The following is a 22,735-nucleotide window of genomic DNA, read 5'->3' as shown; positions in this document are numbered from 1 at the left end:
TTTTATTAGATATATCAATTAATGGTACGACATAGTTTTCGCTACATAATTATTCATTTGGTGCATGAAAGTGTAATTAAAAGAGCAAACATTTCGCAAACCGTCGGTTTTATTCTATCTCACGCGAATGGCAGAAAAATTAAGATATTTCTAAATTATCGTTCGTTGCACTATAGTTCTGACTTGCTGGGGCACTGTGCTCCAAGTCTTGTAGCATGTGCCAGCGCTGTCAGTGAAATTAAAATTCATTGTAGACTCTTGCTTTTTTCGGCGGTCTGCTTCACGGCAGTCGCCGATGTCCAAGGCACGCTGTCGACGGCTGGACACAGCAGCAAGAAGGTCGCTTGTTGGAGCAGGGATGTCGGACTCGTTCCAGGAGTTTCTGCAAGGTGTATTAATTATCACTAGCGCCACTGAAACTATATGCTTAAAAGGAAGCTTTAGGTCGGGTGCTACTATCCAAATACATGTAAAAAAAGAACTCGTTTATTTCGGCAACCACTGCACCAAATTTGACGAGGTTTCTGCATTTTAAAACAAAACTTAAGATCTAGTAACTGTTTGTTTCGAGTTTTCGATTTAGGTCGTAAATGTTTTATTAAAAACTGGCAAAAATCGAAAATTTTCAGAACACGAAGTTATCAAGTTTACAACCCTGTAACTAACTCAGTAAGTGAAAATGATATCACAATTCTGTGAATTGCATGTGATAGTACATCTAAAGCGGACAAAATTGGAATGACAAACATGAATGTGAAAAATGAAGCAATCTGAAAATGCAGCTTTTGCAATACCCTTATACACAACGTCACAAATACACGTAAGACATAAATTAACATATCGAATTTGTCCGCTTTGAATGATCTAATGATGCCGCTTACAGAACCACGCTATCTGTTTTTGATGCAGAGCTATTCTTTAATGAACTTCGTCTGTCTATTTTTTCGAACTTTCGAATTATGTATAATTCTTTTCCCTTAGTTCGTGCCCTAAATCGAATTTCCGTTTCAAACAGTCACTAGAATTTACCTTTCTCTTTCAAATGCAACAAATTTCATTTAAATCAGTCCAAGAGTTATCTCAGACAATCGTTTTTACGTTTTACATGTTTTTGAATAGGTCGCGTAGGAGTTGAGCCCGAGCTAAAGCTTGTAAGGCAGTGAACAGTACACTAATAAAAGAAGAGAAGTATGCATAGCTGCGCGCTGGTGGCGTAAAGCGGTAGTATATTAAAGGAAGATTGACTAAATGTTATTCCTACATGTGTCCCTCACGTTGTGGAGTGGCTAACAGTTACTTTCTGTATAGGCTTAGTCACTCAAGTGTTCTCATTAGTTGACCGTGTCGCGTCCATTTGGCGCAGCTGGTGCTCTTTAAAAAATGTCGCAGTTTCTTTCTAAAGGCGAAGCATCGATTGCGATAGCAAATTAGTGGACAGCTATACGAAGTACAGATACTAGTTTTATCTACTGTATAAACTTGAAAATATTCGCTTATTAACCAAATTAACAAGCATGGCGTGAGCGCAAACAGGCAAACATGAACACCTCACACTCAATGACCGCGGACAGTCGCTGTAAAAGCGCTTGCGTGAGGAAACGCGGCAGCAGCAACGAGCGAAGTGACCTTCGCGCTGTCTATCGCTTCAACGCAAGTAGCGGCGAGAACACAGCAAGCACAAAGGTGTGAGCCGTCTGCAGGTCGTTTTCAAGATTGGGCGCGCACGGCCGCGCGTAGCCTCGCAAAGTACGCAGTTGCTGCTGGAGTAGAACGCCGCCCCCCTCCCTTCCTCCCGCGTTGTCTACTCGCTTTCCTCCCTGGCGCCCCAGATTGAGCTGCGGTGGTCGGTTCCCCTTGCGCGCGGTCGCGAAATACGAAGTTGCCGCCGAAGAACGCCGCCCCCTCTCTCCCTTCCTCCCATCCCCTTACGGCCTTTCGCGCGACGGAAGACCGCGCGTTTCCTCTCAGCTTTCCGCCCTTTCGCGCGCCTGATTCAGCGGCGATGGCCGATCCCCCTCGCGCGTTTCCCTCGCACACACAGCGTACGGCGCGCGGCGACGGTTATCGCCATTGGAATTTAAACGGGACATCACGACGACGGCGAAGCCGACAACAGAAATGCGTCTGAAGTGTCCATATAAGCGCTATTGCAATAAAAATTTCATTACGTTGCTCACCTTCTCCGCAGAGGTTTCCTGTGCGAGGCGTCCAAATTGCACTGGGTCCTCGAACAGCGATGATCGAGGACTGGGACGACAGCTGCGGCTGCAGGAAGATGTCATCAGCATAGGCGTGGTGTCCGTGCTCCTCGTCCACGATGTCGTGCAAGATTCCGAACAGCCCAATGTTGCCCTGGATGTTCCGCAGCATGATGGCCGCCTTGCAGTAACTCGTGTCGCCGCGGCCCGTAAATCCCTGCTCCACCAGGCAAATTTGGCGTCCCGTTGTGTCGGCTTGCTGCTCTGCCATCCGCCTCGCCATGCTGTAGTCCACTTTGTCCAGAAGGATTCCCGCTGCGAACAATCTCTTCGGGGAAGGTATGCAGCAGCCGTGTTGTCGTCCAGTAGCCCGCTTCGCCGTCGTGCACAGCGCAGGTGATGCGTTCTCTGATTGACTGCCCCGACGCATTCCAACGAGCCACGTCATACGCTTGCTTCCAGCGTGGCCGAGCGCCTCGCGGTCAGATTGCACGTGATCTTCATCCTCTTCGCCGCAAGCAATATTCGCAGTTATACCGAGACAAAACATGTTTCAAAACAGTTTGTAACCATTGGTTATAAGAGAAACGGTTGATAATATAATTATTTTTAAAGAACCCCAGGTGGTCAAAATTTCCGGAGTCCTCCACTACGGCGTGCCTCATAATCAGAAAGTGGTTTTGGCACGTAAAACCCCAAATATTATTATTATTAATTATTTTTAGTGGTGTAATAAAGATTGTCACTGCATCATTCGATTGGCGTCCGTATCCACTTCCCTTTGCAAAAAAAAAAGAAAAACGTAGAGAAGAAAATATTAGCCAGTTGTGGCAATAGGCTGTCTCACTACATTGTGTAATATGAGAAGCCAACAAACACAGACGCCAAGGACAACATAGGGGAAAATACTTGCACCAGAGTCTTTTAAAGTTTTTTTGAAAGACTGCTTGTACTTACTAAATGATTTAAAGAAATGATAAATTAATGGCAATGAAAGCGGATGAAAAAAACTTTCCCGCAGGTGGATGCCCGATGATTCGGACGGCTTCGCGGCATCCCCACGTACCCCACATAGTCAATGTATGAGAACGTCTCTGAAGCATACAGAATTACTGGTCCCGTCTTAACTCTATTAAAAAGCTATTTGTTGGATAGGCAGTACATGGTTTCTGTAGCGGGCGGCCTTTCTCAAACTAATATAATTAACTTAGGTGCACCCCAGGGGTCCATTCTTGGTTCATTACTATTTATTATTTACATTAATGATCTACATGACCTTTTACACTCATCTCACTGCGTTTTATACGCCGACGACACCACCTTATCATTATCAGACACGTCGTTAATCTCATTAATATAAAAGTTAAATGCTGCGCTAACGGACGTTATAGAATGGTGTCGCGGTAATTACCTAGTCATTATTCCCGATAAAACGAAATATACAATATTCAGTAGTGGTCACAGGGTCCTAACTTCTCCGCTAGCGTTAACACTTGGTGCTAATCAAATTCCAGTCGGTGTCTTGGTTCTATTCCTCGATGTTCTTCTGGACACTAACCTCAAATTTGACTCGCGCATTAACAATATTAAGAAAAAAACGGCATTTGGCATTCGCCCTCTGATAAAAGCACGTGCCTTCTTTTCCCACAAGGCTCTTTTATCACTTTGTTTTTATTCGTAGTTACACTAACTATGAAATCGATGCCTGAGGTAACGCGTACAAGTGTCACCTATCATCAGTTCAGCATTTACAAAATAAAGCCATTCGTATCATTAGTAGCAGTCCTCGCCAGTCAAATTCATCCAATTTGCACCGTCAAAACCTCATTTTAACTACCGTGAACTTGTTTCAATACAATTTAACAATCTTATTTTTTCAAGTTACTTAACAACCGATTGCTTTACGAATTCGTTCACGCAAATGATTTACATAACTACGATAGAACTAGGTTGTCCTTTAAAGAAATTTTTTTACTGCCTAGTGTTCGTACCAATTATAGTAAACTAACGTCATGTTTTGCTGGCATATTTTATGGAATCGCTTACCATTAAACATAAAATCACCCACTTCGTTCTATGCCTTAAAAAAAATCCCTTAAAAATTTCCTTTTGACACATTGACAGAATTATGGTTACAAATGTTTTACTTATTTATTTTCTTAACACTGTTTTTTCCTACGTTTTGCTGTTCACATGCTTGCCGTTGCCCTTCACTTGTTTTGTTTATAAATGCTTCTTTTTATGTCTGTTGAAATTTTCTGTATGTATATTTTTTAGTACACAGATATCTTTACTTTATATTCATTTGGGTCTGCCGATTATATTTTTTTCTCTATTTCGTTCTGTTTTTTCTTTACATAATTTAAAGGTTCTGTTGTACACCGATTTCGTTTTCATTTTTTTTTTTCATAGTAACACTGTACATTGTAGTCCTAATCACGTTTATGTTGTTGCACTTCACCTCTTTGTTTCTCTCAGTGTACATTTTGTACATTTTATTTCTGTCCTGTCACCCATGTAATTTTTTTTTTATATTTACCCACCGAGGGTCCCGGTTACAGTCTTCGACTTTGGGACCCTCGTCTGTAAACCAAAAAATGCAGCCGTTTCCTTTTTTTTGTAATGAATGAGCTTGATTTGATTTGATTTGATTTGATCTGAAATTTTGGACGCAAGAACCCTTCGCCGTCCGATCTTCCGGCGGACTTGTTGCCGTGACCACAGGTCCGAAACGGCATTAATCAAAGCCACCATCGCGGCCGTTTCTGTTACCTCGGGTCAAACGCTGGTGACTAATTAACACATTTACGATATTATAACTGCTAAACGGAACGCCGCTAGATGTCAACGATAATTATTATAGAAAGAAGCACAGATATAACCATAGAAAAACTGAACACGCTCATGCCAATTTGCAACGTACTGTTTGCGGGACACTTATCGCGTTCGTCTTTCGTCGTTGTAAGCCTTTAACGAATCATCGGTCTCTGAGTGTTTCCATTTCTTCTATCATTTAGGAAGCGATGAGTCAGGGTCCTTTAAAAGGCCAACTGCAACAAAATTTATCTTTCGTTAAATAGGCTATGCCCCGGCCTGAACAGTAGATGTGACTGAAGCGATCATTCCGAAGCAGCTGTGCTGGTAATTGTCTTTCTTTTTTTTTAAATTTATATAGCACTTAATCAGCCGAGGCGTGCATGTCTTGTTTAGCGGATGTGACTTAAATCCCAGCACCTGCCCTCCGAGGTTTCTACCTCCCAAGGTACAGACTCACTGTACAGCATCCACGGGGTGCTTGCGCGAGAGTTACTCTAACCGCAGGCAGCCGCGAGCGCCGCCTCATCTCGGAGGCCATGCCTAAAAAGCTGCGTCGTGGTTTTCAATGTTCTGGCTCGTGCTTCACTTCCGGCGAGCGGGAAGGGCGCCGTCTTTGGCCAATTTCGCCATCGAAAGCGCCAGTTTCTTCGAGCTTCCCGTGACGCACCCACTCGTATTTTCAACGTAATTTTTTGCACGGAGGGTGCTCTGTATATAGGGGGTTTGAGTATAACTTTAGTGGCTCCAACCGACGGCAAACAACATTACTTTTGTTCTGTCCAGCTACGTGACATTTGCATATTTTTAAACTCTAGGGGCGACGGTACTGCGCATGTGCAGACTCCTACATCAGGATCTGCGCATGCGCAGTACCGTGGCCCCTAGTTCTTGCGTACGCAAGCCGCTTGCGTCCCCTAAACTAAAACTCTCTATTAATTCCCGAACTTTGCGGAGAAATTCATTGGCGTTGCAGTTAATTTTGTGCTTGAATGCATAAAACGCCGTTTTTTCAAGAAAGTAACCGGAACGCGAATGCATTTCTCTGCAATGTTCGAGAATTAACATCTCGAAACTGATGTCATCCTTCGTTCCAAGTGGATCCACCTTGCGAACTCCACGGCTAGAATTTGTAAATTGCAATGTGCGCCATAATGTAATTATTAAAAACTTAATTAGCGACGCCTTGTTAATTAGTCGATTATGCATTTCAATGTTTTTGCAAGTAATGTCCGCCTCTTCTAGTAGACCAGCTCATGAACTGGAACTGTGCTGTCTGCTACAGGCAAACATTAAACATTTTTGAAAGTTCCCTGAAACACCATAAGTATGCTATCTGATCTGATACCTGGATTTTAAGTGGCCCGAAATTTCGTTGCAGTTGTCATTTAAGCAAGACATAGGAATAAATTGTTCTTTTTCTAGCAAGCTAAGAAGCTATTCTCTGTTTTCTTCTCCATCATTACTTATACGAGTTGTTGAATGAAAATCCTAAGCGACCGACTGTTTCGTCCATTTGGTACTTGGCCTTTCTCTTCACGCCATATCTTACAACCTAAAGGGTAGCTCTGCTAAATGCGAAGAAAGAATAATATTTCCGAAAATATAATCCCATCCCCCCCCCCCATAAATAAAAGAAAGAAGAAATAAACAGAAGAAAAATGACGCGCTTTCCAAGATCGAAAGCAGCGAAGAATGACAGAAAATCAGCTTTATATATACCCTCGAAATTGTCCTTTTTCGCCATATAGACCAGAAAAGCGAGGAGTCCTCGGGAGGAAGAGCATGGAGCACGTTCACCCTTTATATTCAGGCCCATTTCTTCATTAAAGGTGATGGATGGTTGAGCTGACTCTCGCTCTAAACGGTGAGAGAGCAGACCGGCACGCGTCGAGATGGGCAGCGCACCCATAGCGCGGCCGCAGCGTTCTCTTCGTGCAAGTGTTCGAACTTGTCTCGAACCCCGGCGATGTGCATGCGTGTGCCCCTGCGCCTCTCGTTCCTTTCTTTCTCCCCTCGCGTTTCAAGGTGATGCAGATCCACGGCGCCGCAAGATGCTGACGCAATCGTATCTCGCCGTAAGTGATCGGAGGCCGTTCGGCGGCCATAGCAGTGGCCTTTGGCCCTTCGGCGTGGGAGTAAAAACGCAGCGGGCTGACGCCATCGGAACTCGGCCATCTGTCTTCGGGCGCGGGATATCCCGCTGTCGCGGACTGAGATCTCCATTTAGATCGTTTAGGGGCCCCCCCTCTCTCTCGTTGGCTGCTCGTGCGCGCGCTCGCTCTTTCTCGGCCCGGGCTCCTCTCGCCTCCAGCACGAGGGGCCAAAGCAGCAGCGAGCCCGTGGACAGCGCGTGATCATCGATCATGAATACGATCTCGCGCAGCTGGGCGCAAACGAGCTACCGCGGGACGGGCAGGCCGTGCCGGAATGCGCGTGTGTACCGAGGGGCTCCGCGGACACGAAGTTACGAGAAGGCGCCGCTCCCGCAGCGCAGCGCGGGCTCCTTCCACCGCGCCGTCAAGAGACGCGCGAGCCGCCTCTGACAAGAACCTGGCACGGCTAATGAATGATGCCCGCCCCATCTGCGCCTCTTCTGTCAGCGTGGTCGTTAAATGGCTGGTGTTTCTCGCACGGTGTTGTGTAAGATCATCGACCCCGCGATCCTGAGTTACGGTACGCGTCGACAGCACCGGAAAGCGTTCTTTCTTCGATCTTTCCACTTTTAACGCTCAGCATTCGCGTACCGCGACAACGTGCGCTCCGCGCCTGACGATTAGAAACCAAACGTATTCCAGGAGCAGCACGAATGCGCTGCTGCCAAACTGTCATCCGAATGTCTTCAACTTCATCGCAGTCCGTATGTGTCGCCGCCACACAGGATCGTTCGCAGTGGAGCCGTGGGAGAAGTGTTATGTTGGGAGGCTGCGAACCACTGCGCCAGCTGTTTTATGAGAGAGGAAAGGTGGAAAAACGCCTGTCCGCTAAAACAAGGTGGATGCCCAATGTGTGAGCAAAGTCGCTTGGATTAGCCGATAACGCTTAGTTTACTTTCAAATGTTCTTCTTTTCTAGCGACGGAGAGCGCTTTGTTTTCAAGCCGAGTTAATGAGTCGGCTGCGTATATCTTCGAGATCGCGTGCTGTGGTTTTGTCGTAGCCAGTGATGCATAGTCAATTTACGAAAGCATCTGCTCTTTTATATCCTATTATAAGTCACAATGTATCTGCTGTCCATTAAAATGTGATGCTGTGACTTTGTATAAGGTTGAGAAACTCCGGAACTTCTAGAGCTATAACGTAATATGTGTCACGTCTCATGTCTTATAAGATCACAATAAATCTGTGATCTTACGCCCTGTACAAATTCTTAGAAAATAAAATCCAAGGGCTGCCTGAGAAAGCTTTAGATTTATTTCAGATATGAAGCTAGGCTATATTATCAATTAACATATGCCTGCCCCCCCCCTTTCATATTTTTTTTTTATTTTTGTAACTGGCACAGACGTGCGCTTCGATTGTAAAATGTGCGCAAGTACTCAACAGACCTTGGACGGCAGCAATGATCGTGTCACCGCCTGCCGATAACAATAATTCGGTCATGGTGCGCCAGGGGGAAACAACTTCCCAACGACTGCTTATAAAGGAGTCAAGAAGCGTCCATGCTTACATTTCTGCAGCGGCGCATGTAGGATGCGCATCTGACCAAGCCATCTCCTTTTCGTAAGTAAGACATACTAAGCTATATCACGTGTGTAAATCTTGAGCGGGCGTTCTTTCCCAGCTGTGCACAGCTGCCGAACGCATAATATTTTGTTGGTGTGTGTTGTTGCTTTTCGGTATTTTTTTTTTTTTTGCGCTGGACATGCATAAATAAATGCGCGAGATTTTCGGTGCAAGCAGAACAATCGAGGACGGCTTGCAGGATGTTAAAGACTTGAGAAAATGCAGTGTAAAGCTGCTAGAAGAAAACCGGGAATTAAACGCTAATAATGCCCAACTTTCTCGTAAGATTGAAGAACTACAGAGCAGTATCAGCGCTCCAACAACTTAGAAATCAAATGAATACGACTTAACGAAGAATCTGCAGTTGCGTTGAAGAAAACTGGCGAACATGTCCAGGAATAAGCAGCTGAAGCTGACATCGACGTGTGTCATAGAGTGCCTACCGCGCAACATGATGAGACGAATATAATCGCATGGTTCGTTCCACGAAGCAAGATGAATGCCGTCCTTTCTAAATCAAGAAAGAATAAATACTACCAATCTCGGATGTCAGGCATTTTCTCCAGTCTTTGTTGATGAACACCTAACCCGTGAGATCAAGCAGCTTCTTCGTGCAACGACTAAAAAGACGGAAGAACTCAAGTGGTGATTTGTCTGGTCATCGGAGGGGGCAAAGTCTTCATTAGGAGAGATGAAGCCTTTTCAGCAAAGCGCGTTGTAACCGTGCATTATATGGAGATGATGACCGGGGGCACTGAATAAATGCCCCTTCGCCCTGTTTGTTGTACAGTGCTTCAACCAAAAAATGGTTGTTCCTACATCGTATACCTACCTTGACCCATAATTATTAAAATGCTCAAGGACCCTGTAAGCAGCTTCCAGTATTTCATTTAAACGCATGCAGTATTTGTGATAAGCATGATGAAATACTTCATTTGTTCGGGTCACTCTCCGTCAACAGTTTTGTTATGTTATTCACAGAGTCATGGCTATTGACTGATGAGAATCCGCCTTACTTTGCAAACTACTTGTACACTAGTCTTCTACGACAGTATAGCAGCGGGGCAGTGGTGTTGCAATTTATGTCAAAATAGCCTGCCCGACAAGTTATCGAAGACCTCTCAATTACATGCAGATATGTCAAATGCCTTTCGGTTCGTATTTCGACAACAATCGTTGTAGCTCTCTGTGGGCCACCTGCCGGAGTGTATTTCATTTGTTGAAAAACCTCTTGGTTACTTCGGCAATACAAGGTCTGTATTTTATGGTATACGTCAGACGTTGTCCGACGATGCGTCTTCAAAAGAAATGTCCGACTTAGCAAGCTAGGGCCTTTGTAGGCGTGAATGTGATTACCAAGCCAACCCGTCTGATACCAGAGAGTGCGTCGTAAAATGACATCTCCGTCACGAATGTACACACACTCCGCGGTTAGTACTGCTGGTCTGCTGGCTGTCGACGTTGGCGATCACCTTCCTTTATTCTGTTTTATACGTGTTTATCACAAAAATGTTAAATCTAAATTTAATATAATGACTCGCACTATATTAACGAACATCCATTGGAGACATTCCGTTCACTTGCGTGCACCGCAAGCTGAGAGGGTAAAACAAATACCTATGACGAGAATAAGGCTTCTGGTGCCTTCTTTAACAAACTTATGCAACCATATTACCTGGATTTTCCACTCAGATCAATGAAAGGAGAAAACAAGAAAAAAGATTGGATCAACCAAATTCCTTTTATAAATATTGTATAGAAAACCATAGTATGTTCCGCTCATTCTTGAAAAAACCGCTCTCTCGCCTTCGAGCTCAGAGGTTTAGGCGGCCCTCGCTGTAACACTAATGCATGCATCTATATCAAATGCCAGGCGGATGTCGCGTGTTACAGAGATGTTCGTAAAGCCAATTCTTCTTGTGCTAAAACTCCAGGGCTCGCCATTTTCTCCTCCCCCGCGTTTCTTTTCTTCTTCTTCTTCTTCGTTGTCTTCGTCTTCTTATTATTCTTACCGGTATGACGTCATGGCAGTTACCTCTCTTGGAGATAGTAGTGCTCGGATTGCATAGCGGTGCATATCTGTTTCTCCATTTTCTTTTTTGCGCTATAATATATGTAGAGTGTTATATATCTGCACCAATTTTTTTTAGATCACCTGTGGCTGCAGACAGCAAAATTCTAAGACATTACTTCCACGAGCAATCCAAGGCGTAATTTATTAACAAAATTTCCTTTGTTAGCCTTTCTTTTACTAAATAATTTAAATCATTTGCAGCAGATATTGCAAATTACAAATTGTAGCTAGTGAGTTTGCAACGCATATCGACTTGGAATGAATTCTGAAGTTGGCACCGGTTTCGAGATATGTGCCGTAAACTTGCGGTAAGCAATGCACTGTTGTTACGCTTGCCTTTTTAAGAAAACGCAGTTGTATGCATTTGATCACTAAAGTAGCTGGAACACCAGTGTATTTCGTCACACACTTTCAAAATTAATATCTCGAAACTGGTGTAATCCTGAGAATTCGTTCCAAGTGGATACGCCTTACGAACTCACCGGCTTCAATTTCGTAAGTTGCAATTACCTGGCATACCATCAAGTTCCTCACTCAGAAAATACATTTGGCTTGCCATTAGATTTTCTCTTCGTTTGTTCGCAACTGGCTCATCTACTTAAAGGACACCTCACCTGGACCTATTTAACAGTTTGGTTATCCATCACTTGAACTTGCCAAACGCCGTCTAAAGGGCGCTTTACCCCAACAATTTTTCGAAGTGGCTCTTTATTGGAGAATATAGGAGAAATTGAAATGTCGCATGGCGATGCCGCCCGGAGGCAAGCTTCAGTGCAAATACAAACTTTGCCTGGGTTAGAGTCCGGAAGCGACTTACCTTCCTTACTTTCTCCCATAACGTAACCGAGGTATCGCCTTACCTTTACGTCAGAAGAACCACTTCCTTGTTTTTTAATGTGTGTGTGTGTGGAGGGGGGCGGGGATGGAGGGGGTCATTATTTGCGGCACGGTTTGCACTTCCAGTGGAGGCAATTGCGCGATCTGTATGCATTGGATGCTTTAGCGAAGTCACGTGCCGTAATCGGTTACGTTGCAGGCAGCACGTCTTATGGAGAGGAATTTGTACGTGTGACTGCGACTCTCTGGCTGAGCGGGGCTCCGTCAAGAGAAAGGGTACGCCGGCTTCTGTTTAAAATTTCCTCTGTTTTCGCGCCGCGCAGCCGTTTGATACTTTGCAGATACGATTTCCAGCACGTGACCTACGCAATGCACTTGCGTGTTTGCAATGCGCTACCCTGCAATAGCAGCTCCTGAAGGGTTTATGTATTCTTTTGATCATCATCAGCGATGAAGTATAGCGGCGTCAGTGTGTATGGTAATTAGTGTGTCACGATGCTCTATGTTAAGATCGCACCTCTCCCTCTCGACATTCCGAAGGTTTAAAAAAAGTCGGGACTCAGCTTGCCCGAGCTTGGCTTTCACCACGTTCACGGCGGCATCGCGCCAAACGCTTGAGCAATATGCGCCGCTCGTTCGGTGCTTCGATCCCATCGCGGGATGGCCCGCGCGGTCACGACCCCCATTCAGGGTCCAGGGGCTCGCATGCCTGGAGGGCACTCTGCGCGTCGGATTTGGTGCGTCCTGCGGTAACGAGAAAAGCGGCCAGCTAAGCGAGAAATAATGGAAGCCGCTTGTTGGGGGCGCGTATACCCCGCTCGGCGCCCCGCCGACGGCGGCGCGTGCTGCCGCCGCGGCATCGCGATTAATCCGGCCGGCCCATCTCGGCCCGTTCGCTGCCTCGTGGGATGTGCGCCGCGGGGCAATCGCGCGGTGCTCGTAAATTCGCCACCACATCTAAGTCGTAAAACGAGAGGTGTACGCGGAAACGCAGATTTATGCGCCGAGGAGAACGGCGCGCGCGAAGAAGCGCCCACTCAGCTGTGCACGGCTGGACGGCGGTGTTCGAGTGCCTTGTCTGGTTAATGCACACGCAACTGCCAGGCTCGTTCGAACCTTGAGTGCAAACATTGTAGCGATGGATGTAGTCATGAGTGTCGACAGAAACTGGTCCCGCACCACCAGTTCTCGAACGGACCAAAACTATGTATAGTATATATTGTGAAATTCTCACACCCAACTGCAAACTTCAGCGCTTCACAGAGGAGCTGAGACGATGGCTTCGGTGTTTTAGTGTATACTAAATTAAATTCTGGGGTTTTACGTGGCAAAACCACGATGCGATTATGAAGCACGCCGTACCTGGGGCCTCCGGGTTAATTTCGACCACCTGGGGTTCTTCAATGTGCACCTAATGCGCGGTACACGGGTGTTGTTGCATTTCGGCCACATCGAAACGTGGCCGCCGCGGTCTGGTTTCGATCCCGCGACCTCCGGGCTTAGCAGCACAACACCAAAGCCACTACGACACCACGGCTGTTTACTACATATCCCGACCCACGAACTCGAATTATCTAGATCATTTCATGTGCAGACGAGACACCGAGCGCGGAATATTTCGTGCAGATGGCTGTGGGAACGCTGGAAAAACTGCGCCCGCACCTCTGGCGCGGACACGCGGGCTCCAGCGCGGCATATTCGCCGGGTGTTCTTGTTACGCGTATATATTTTAGGTGTATTGACTCGAGTTGTGTTAGCTTTGAATTACAACTCCTCAGCGATTTTGAATTCTGTGCCGGGTAATTATTCGAATAACAATAAACGCATGAAGTCGTTGCGCACAACTCCGGACACGCTGCAGAATATCGCTTTCGCACTCACTATGCAACCTGACTCTCCAAGACAATGCAGTGACGCTAGTGGTATTTAGATTGTTTTCATTGGGTATGGAAAATGCAAAAGTAAAAGCCTCAGGCATCGTAACTGTCGCACCTCTCGCTGAACACGTGAACTGTCCCGCGGCTGCGGCGAAGACAAAAATAACGGAAATAATGGGTAGAAGTGACGGAAAAGTTCCAGTAAGGTATAGTATGAATGAATGAATGAATGAATGAATGAATATGAATGAACTTTACGTTCAAAAAGAGGGGTGGGGCATCGAAAAAAAAAAGAAAGCTCGACAGAATTTGACGGGCTCCCGAGTCGCGCGTTTCTCGACAGCAAATGCGGCGCCGAAAATAAATGAACATAAACAAACAATATACGATACACAGTAAGAGGTCACATTTTGTGCAAAACGTGCAAATGCCGTTAGGTGCCGAACGTCCTGCTCGCATATTTTGCTCGTAGCTGAGTCTGGCGCCCAAGGCACTGTAGGAATTCGGAGCACTGACGCAGCAACCAACTCCACACCTTCGTTGAGTGCCGTGCATGCCTGACCAGGTCTGACGCGGTGTTGTGATGCACCGCTCTTCACGGTGTATTCCGGGGAGAGGGAGCTACCGTGAACACCTGTTCTTTCGGGGCATTCCCTTCTCTCCCTTAAAATGCACTGCTTTGCCTTCTTTCTTTAGCACGTGATGCATCGCGCCCTCAGCGTTAATCTGGCACGAGCGGAGAAACAGACGAAGGTTCTGGGGTGTTTCGCGTACTTGTATAGTGGCACGTGATCGTTCTCGATAAATAATTCAACGGTGAGCACACGTTCGCTTTTGCGCAAAGTGATTTGTTAGCCCGTTAAAATGGCGGAGATTGAGTTAATTAAAAGGCCGCATCATTTCAATGCAACTACCTGTTTGGCGTCTTAGGAATTGCTACAAACGTGTGACATATAGGTAATGAGCTTTCGGTGCGAGTTCTCAACAAGGGCTGTGTTATTTACGAGCGGGGTTTCGGGTGCGGCGGCCGTGTTCCGACGGAGGACAAAGTGCAGAAGCGCTCGAGCGCCGTTCTTTGTGTGCATTTTAAATTACCACAGGAGGTCAAAATTAATCGGGAACCTCCAACTACCCGCCGTCCCTCGTAGCTCATCTGTGCATTTTCGGGAGGTTAATCGCAGCAATTCAATTATTTTTTTAATTTGACCCGCCGTGGTTGCTCAGTGGCTATGGTGTTGGGCTGCTGAGCACGAGGTCGCGGGATCGAATCCCGGCCACGGCGGCCGCATTTCAATGGGGGCGAAAACACCCGTGTGCTGAGATTTAGGTGCACGTTAAAGAACCTCAGGTGGTCGAAATTTCCGGAGTCCTCCACTACGGCGTGCCTCGTAATCAGAAAGTGGTTTTGGCACGTAAAACCCCATAATTTAATTAATTTTTCTTTTAATTTGCCATCTGCACAATTCCCGCCTCTGTACCATCCCACCATGCCCTCGCCCCTTAGAGCTCGCACTGTGACGGGGTAGGGTCCGCAACACACGCGCGTGATAAAGTGAGAGGCTCGTTGACCGGGACGGATGTCGTATTCTTGGGTTCTTTATTCACCGCCGAGAACAATATGGCCGAGACAGAGCAGCTGTGCTTCGCTCGTGGCGGGTAGGTTGGCCTGTTTTAAGGTTACGCGTGGCCGAGACAAAAAGCGCCTCAGTTACAGCACGTCCCGCATCCAAGACAGCATGGTTGCCATAGCGAAGACTCGGTGCGCACTGGTGCTAGGCGTGTTGTTGTCACTCGCTACCAGGAGCGCCCAAGCCGCCCCACCGCCCCTGGACGAGAGTGAGTTCACTGCACACAAGTTTTAGCACCATCTCTAACTGCATTCGTCTGTAAGGACAGAGTTCCAAGAAAACGTCTGTCCTTACTTTTTTTTTTTTACTTGAAACGCTAGTGGCGGTACTGGAGTCCTTAAGGCAAAAATCTGGGCTAGTTGGTTTTTTATTTATTTCTTCATACTGTCAATCCTTTGGCAGGGTTGTTACAGGAGTGGTCTTTTGAAGATAGCATACTCATGAACAACAATAATAGGCAGGAGCAAGAAAACAGTTGGCTAACATGCAAACAAAAAGAATGAAGAGAAGGCGTGCACAACGCATAGTACTTGCGTAAGGGTAGTAGTCCACATAATATAGAAATAAATAACTGTCTAAGCTACAGAATAAATTCAATTAAAAATCGATCTAACGAAAGCCGATTTTACGAAATTTCCGATGTAACGAAGGCATTTCTATTCCCCGGCAAGTACCCATAAGGTTCACTTTTGTCATCAAACCGAATTAAAGAAACTAGCCTGCATTAAACCCGATTTAACGAAGCTTTTCCAGAAATAAGCGAGTAAAGAAGTGCTGTGATTTCTTTCTGATTTTGACGCAGACGGGTCTTTCTTCGCGCTTGCACTCTAACGCTATCGCCTTAAAACATCTAGGCACCCTAGTCACGGCCCTAGCTTTATTTTGACGAAGCTGCACGCCGTGCCCATGCACGGAACAACGGACTCGGCAGTCGCCAGCGTTCTTACGTACCAGATGCCGCTAGGGGCGCTGCTAGTTGGGCCCCCCTCGCGATCTTTTTAAACGCTCAGGCGTGGGTTAGCGGCAAATGCAGTGCCGCAGTACCTTTTGGGTGTCGCTACGTTACAATTTTAGATTTCGAAGGACCGAAAAATCCCTTACTCAATTTTCCGAACTTTCCGATTTAACGGAGTAATGCGAGCGTAGTCAACACTTCGTTAAATCGAGTTTCAACTGTACAACAGTAAGCAGAAATGCAAAAGTGTGAAGAGCGCCATTAAGGGAGAAACATCCTATACGAGGGAAGAAGAACAGTTATCTCCTTCCGGAGATAGGAAGCAATTATCTCCTCTTGTTTGGAAACACTCGCTGAATATACAACATGAAGAAGACAGAAACGGCGTTTGCGCCCCTTCTATCGCTCTCAAAGAAAGGCTAAGCTGCAAAGTCCACATACGCGATGAGCGGTTAATTTTTTTAATATTTTTTTCATCATCGCTCCCTGTTGTTTACCGGTGCTGTCTGTGCACTAGTAAACCAGTTCGGGGCCCGTCCTGTCTCCTTCATGGCGTGTGTTTCCGTTTTGTCAGGCAACTGGAGTTACCTTGGCCCCTCGGTCGTCCTCGCATGCGGGAGGCAGCTCACAAAGCACTGCGTGACTTCCTCGAGCAGTCGGGCCTCGCCACCCGGCTGCTCTATACGTGTCCTAACAGTGCCAGCGTGTGCGGCCGGGTGACAAACTCTCTAAAGGAAGTTGCTCCACAAGCGAACTATGGATAACCTTCACATATATATAGTCGCTCTGTTGCACATATGTAAATAGTTATCTTCTTTGCTCTGTGTCCTCTCTCCTTGTCCTTTTGCTCCCTTACGCTTAAGGTCTGCGATTAGGAAAGCCCTCCTGAGCGCGACAAAACGTGTGGTGCCGCAAGAACCTTGTTTGTAGATTATTTAGGAGCTTCAGGTTCACTCCACCGATGCACTAGCGCGATGACCGTCAACCCGGATTTATTGCGCAAACACAGCTGCAGCTGCGCACTGCTCTTCGAGATCCCGTAATACGATTTAGTCGAGTACACGGTGCAGTTATAGCACATAGCACCTACGGGTTATCTACTAAAGCAATGCACTTCCGCGCAAACCACTGCGCATGCGCAGAGTCCCTGTAAAGGCGCTCATCGCGGTAGCGAATCGCCCATCGTACTATGCTAGAAGGCCACTAAAAGCCCACCGATAAGGTTCTATAACATATGTTTAGTTCGCGTTTTAAACGTAATGTTATTCTCTATTCCAAGTTGTCAAAAGTTCAATTTCTTCGCTTCGCGTTATCTTCGTGCTAGATACAGTAAGTTCTTGAGTACGCTCCTTTTTAATTGGTCACGCTAAGACCACGCGCATATACACTTCCGTAGTGCATGTACATGACATCTGGGAAATGAGCGCTTTCATTTGCATGCCGACATCAGTCTACCTCATGTATACGACAAGAAATATTTTTCTTGTCGTACCCTGATGGTTCACCATTCTATAAACTGTGTGCTTACGCGCGGTCCGGCCGCGGATTCATGCACGAAAGTATTACTTAGCCTTTTTGCGTCTTGCGTGCGTCAGCTGATGGATACTTACTGTTCTTCACGTGTCCACATTCCGCACATAAGATGTATTGCTTAACTGAGCGCACTAACACCAGCCTACAAATCCGCGTCCGAAAGATAACCGCTTACTTAGTCCGTGGGTTTATTCTAATTCAGATTTAAAGCCTTTCGACTGTTTGGATTTTACAGAAGGTGACAGAGACGTACGGAATGTGGAAGTGTCCAGAGCCGATAAAAAGCACCAGGATCACGCTGTAAACATCGATCTGCCGCACCACCAACGGTCCCCCGGCCACCTCAAGACCAAGTACGTCGCGCAAAAGTTCAAGTGACCACGGCTCCAACATCCCCGCATCGTAACAAAGAACAAGTTTCAAAACCATTTGCGATGCAAGCCCAAAAGAAGGTGGATAAAGATAAGGTCATGAAAACAACGCTGCGGTCTGGCGTGGTTTTGTTCGTCCACTCATGCACGAGTTTTGCTAACGCATTTTTTTAGTCTTGCAGTTCTGCAAGAACACCTCTATAAAATGTGTGCTGAGCTTGTTTTGTGTGTCTGTGTGAAATACACCCGTTGTCTCAGCAGTTGCCACGATCACACACCCGATCACACACACCCACAATGCTATTGGAAAGACTACCACATTGTTACGCATGTACAAATGGAGCTCTAACCTGAGGTACGTTTGTAATGTTCGTCTCTTTTATTACGCACTGCGCTGCTGCGATTTTTCACTTGTCGCGTTTATGTGTGTCTTCACTTCGCTCGCGACAGGTTTGCAGATATGTCACCGCTAGGCGTTGCCAAAGGTGTGCCTAGTGCGCGCGCCATATTGTACACGTCACGTCGAAGCCAACGGGGAACAGATGGCGCTACTGGCGCTACGACATCAGTGTATAAAGTGAGCGCGTTCATGACATTCCGAGGTCTGCAAACGGTAATGCTTTCGTATTCCCACACGTAAGCAATCGTGTCTCTGCCGGTTTTTTTTTTTTTGTATAAGTAGTGAGACGATCGTCTATAAAGAACACACCTATATAGTATGCATCTGGTTTCCTATTGCTAACCGGAACAAGATGAAAGTTTTGTGGGTCGATTTGGTGCAGCTTAATGTCGTATCCTTCATCAGTGCGCGTGCTCAATTCATTAGCCGCTGCAAGATCGCGTAAAAAGCAGGTTCAAAGCGGGCCTATAGATCTTCGAGTACGCGAACTAAACATGCTATCCTGCATCTAGCCAATTGGAAAATTAAGCGTCCTCACAAGTTCGTGAAGCTTGCAGAAAGCTGTTCCACATCAGCCGGCAGAATTTGGCGTTAGAGATGTGCGCGTATGGCTTCGAATAGTTGCTTCTTAACAGAAAGCCGTGTGTACCGCAATATCCGAAGCGATTTGTGCAGTAGCAGCCCATATGTGACAGAGGTTCCTAACCTCGTAGTTCCCTTCGAAGTTGTACGTGTAGACGCGCTCGCAGCCGACAAGTTCCTGACGCCAGGAGATGACTAACGCACGAATAAAACGATTATGGCAGCTGAGACTTTCTTTCGTACTTCCCCTAATAATGAAAAAGTTAATAAAGAAAAAAGTAGCTTTGCAACACGGAAGTAATGCAGAAGCTTTAATAAAACGGGGAAATTTGTGAGGTACTATAATACTTCGGCTCAAGCTAGGTTCGAATGGGGATTAATGTAAAACCGTTGGCTTCACGGCTTAAGCTCTGTCTGTTTTATAGTATACTATAGCAGAGTGGCGTGTGCGTTGGAATATGTCATTAAATATTGATAAAACTGTTCACGTCACGTTCACAAGAAAACACGCTAATCATCCGTATACACATAAAATTCATGATTTTACTCTAAGCATAAACAAGCAGTTTAAATATCTAGGCGTCTATTCTACTTCTGACTTACGATAGAAAAGGCATGTTAAATATATTGGGAAAAAAAGCAGCACCAATTTTGGGATTCTTGCGGCAGAATTTCAACCCTTCACCGAGTAACTTAATAACGCATCTGTAATTCAGTAACGCAGGCTCAATACTTGAATATTGGTGTTTGTGTTGGGACCCACATACATATGCGCTTATAAATAAATTAGAAAAAAATCCGGAATAGCGCAGTTCGATTTGTTCTTGGTAACTACAGCCGGCAGCTTAGCATCACAGAAAGCAAACATAAACGTAAATGGCCAGAACTGAATGACCATAGAAGGCATGTCATATTAAAAATTTTCTTTATATTTATTATTTTAAACAGGCATAAACCGCGAACAATATACCCAGGCACCACACTATATTTCAAAGCGACTGGACAACAGCTTCAAGGGCAGGGAATTTTCTTGTAGGGGTAACGTCTTGCGCTTTTCCTTTTTACAGCGAAGCTGTATATGGCTAGCCGATTCGTCCGTCCGTCCGCCTGTCTCCTCCACGCCGAAAACTCCTCCGGCGCAGCCCCATGCGCATGCCCGAAAAAAAGAGAGAGAGAGAGAGAGAGGCGCGCTGTTGGCTGTGCCAGCAGTGACGTCGTTCCTCTCCGTCACAGCCGAGCGCGCGCGCAGCAGTTTCTCTGCGGCTCCGAAATGGGTAGGCCACGCGTCATACGTAATCCTGAGGAGCAGGCAGCTTTCGATCAGCAACGCCGCGAGCATAACCAAGAAAGAGCTCGTCTACGCCATGCCGATGCTGCAGCCTGGGCACAAGAACAGGCTCGTGCGGCCTAGCGCAAGCAGCAACTGCATACCGAGGATCCGGCAGCCTACCAAACCGTCGTTTAATGAACCGTCGATATTAACCCAGTGATAAACACCGGGGCTACACGTTTCAGCTTCGGTGCTTAACCATCTGTACGGAGTGCTCGGACGGTGATTTCTTGTTGCTAGAACTGTTCGAGACTGGAACAGTTTGCCATCGAGAATTGTATATACCAGATCAAATTATGCTTTTTTCCACGCATTGAAATAATTTGTTCATGTACCTACTTAAGTCTGTAAGCTCCCTGCTGTAATGCCCTACGAGGCGATGCAGGTAACTAATAAATGAAATTAACAAAATTCGCTTTCTTGTCATGTCATGCATTCTCTGCGTATGTCATGTCATTCCTGTCATGTTATTCATGCGATTTATGTTATGTCATGAGATAATATTGACACGTGTACTTATCCTTTTCTGGGGGACTGCATTTCACCCACTAACAATTTAAAGTTATCGCTCAGCGTAAGATGCGCATGCGTGATTGGAACTTACTGGAATGTTATCGATGGTTCTACGCGTTGTCTGTTGTCACTGAAACTTGCGTAATCTGATTGTATGCGCGACGCGAATTGTGTAATACTTTCTGGAAGACACTCGGGCACCTGTGATTACTCGGGAAACTTCCATGTCTCATGTATAAAAGCCGACGCGCTTGACCGGCAGATCAGATTTTCACGATCGCCGACTGTATTCGCCGCTATGGTTGTGCTTTGTGTGTAACTTGCCTTTGTGGGCACAGATTCGCCCATTAAAAATTCAGTTTCACTGCTGTGTTTTTCACTGGCATTACTACGTGACAGTATCGTACTATTCATGACATTGATGTCCCGTCATGACATGTAAATCATGAAAGCCCGAGAGAGGCGCCTGGCTGCATACACGTCTCATACATGACGCGTGTTGGCAATACGGCGTGCCGCTACGTTGTTTCACTGTTAATCGCCTTAACGTCGACCATGAGATAACGGGAATAACGTGTACACATGAGATGCAATGCTGCATATATCCAGCTATCCGCAAAATGCGTCGCATAAGATTGATTCCCACAGTTTCGTTGGTGGAATATCAAAACAGCAAAAAGGTAAAGCCCTGTCAGAGGCATACGCAGGATTCGATTTCGATGGGGGGAAGGTCCTCGTTCGAGAAAAAAAAAAATATATTATTGTAGCATCTGTCTGTTATGAAGATACTTTCCCCAGCTGGCCAACATTACCGAGCGTTCGTAGCACCTATTATTATTATTATTATTATTATTATTATTATTATTATTATTATTATTATTATTATTATTATTATTATTATTAATAACAGCCTCAGGAACCATACTTTGACGTACGTGCTCATTTGGTAAGAAATTGGCGTGCTCCTGAAATTGTCCAAATCCGCGTAGGGACGACGTGCCCTACGCCGTAAAGATTTCCCCAAGATGTTGACGTCGCGAGGGCTGTTTGGCATTGAGGCACCCTACCCACAATAAAACCCCCTTTATTCTGGAAAGTAGCAATACTCTCCTTGCCGCCGCTCCCTCACCCGCGCCGCTGTACTCCACTCTTTCATCCTCGCTGTCGCCATGCCTGCGCTTCCCGTGCGCTGACTGGTTGCGGCGCGCGAAACCGCCCTATCAACTCACCCTTTGAGGAGACGTCAAGAAACTTGTTTTAGCTAAAGCCCCTGAAGCTTTAGTTTTAGCCACTCTTTTAGCGTGTCCGCTATTGCGGCAAACGGGGGTGCTTGGGCGGATTGCCGGATTCGTGAGCGGCCTGAGCGGTGCAGCCGCTTGGCGGTGTAGAGCTCAAGCAGACAAACATAGAGCAAAATTTGCAGTAACCTGCTATATTCTGCTTCGCTGCTGGTGCAAATTTTCGGCAGTGGCGTAATTGCGAACACGATTCGCCGCTGTCGAAAATTTGCACCAACAGCTAAGCAGAATATAGTAATTGGCTCTGTGTTGACGTGGTTGAGCTTTTCGCCACCAGCTGGCGCCACCAATCTGGTCGCTCACGTTTACGTCCCGCTATTCCGGCAAACCGCCCGCTCTTCCCAGAATACCGGACACGCTAAATTTCGCAGACCACTGAAGCCAGGACACGGGGGCTTACGGGCCACGTGTTGATAGCGCTGCCACGGCGCACGTGCGTTTTGCAAGTGAGGTGAGCTTCCTTTGCCGGAAATATGCCTGACTGTTGAGCGTTTGAATGCAGCAGCAGGCGGGAAAAAGGAGTGGCGTTCTTTGCAATGGCCGGAGAAAAGCGGGACGTCGTGCGGCGAAAACAATGGCTGCACAATATCGGAAGACTTTG

At 46.3% G+C, this 22,735-nt stretch overlaps 1 protein-coding gene and 1 long non-coding RNA gene across 2 annotated transcripts; one reads left to right on the top strand and one right to left on the bottom strand.

Annotated features, from left to right (window-relative positions):
• Window positions 1-91: 91 nt before the first annotated feature.
• Window positions 92-2,727, bottom strand: LOC135901638 (uncharacterized). The gene is made up of 2 exons (XM_065431490.1): window positions 2,178-2,727; window positions 92-382 (listed from the first exon to the last, which is right to left on the bottom strand). The coding sequence occupies exons 1-2, from the start codon at window positions 2,644-2,646 to the stop codon at window positions 246-248; spliced, it is 606 nt and encodes a 201-aa protein (XP_065287562.1). The 5' UTR covers window positions 2,647-2,727; the 3' UTR covers window positions 92-245.
• Window positions 2,728-8,690: 5,963 nt separating this feature from the next.
• Window positions 8,691-18,233, top strand: LOC135901637 (uncharacterized). The gene is made up of 2 exons (XR_010564204.1): window positions 8,691-8,733; window positions 17,876-18,233. It is a non-coding gene; the product is annotated as an uncharacterized lncRNA (long non-coding RNA).
• The last annotated feature ends 4,502 nt before the right edge of the window (window positions 18,234-22,735 follow it).

Source organism: Dermacentor albipictus, chromosome 1, assembly GCF_038994185.2.
Source record: "Dermacentor albipictus isolate Rhodes 1998 colony chromosome 1, USDA_Dalb.pri_finalv2, whole genome shotgun sequence".
NCBI lineage: Eukaryota > Metazoa > Arthropoda > Arachnida > Ixodida > Ixodidae > Dermacentor > Dermacentor albipictus.
This window is presented reverse-complemented; position numbering and strand designations above follow the sequence as displayed.

Bases quoted from the DNA above. Each gene is read 5' to 3' on its own strand.
- LOC135901638 (XM_065431490.1), bottom strand. From the start codon at position 2,646: ATGACGTGGCTCGTTGGAATGCGTCGGGGCAGTCAATCAGAGAACGCA. The intron at 383-2,177 runs GTGAGCAACGTA...TACACCTTGCAG, and splicing joins AGGAAACCTCTGCGGAGAAG to AAACTCCTGGAACGAGTCCG.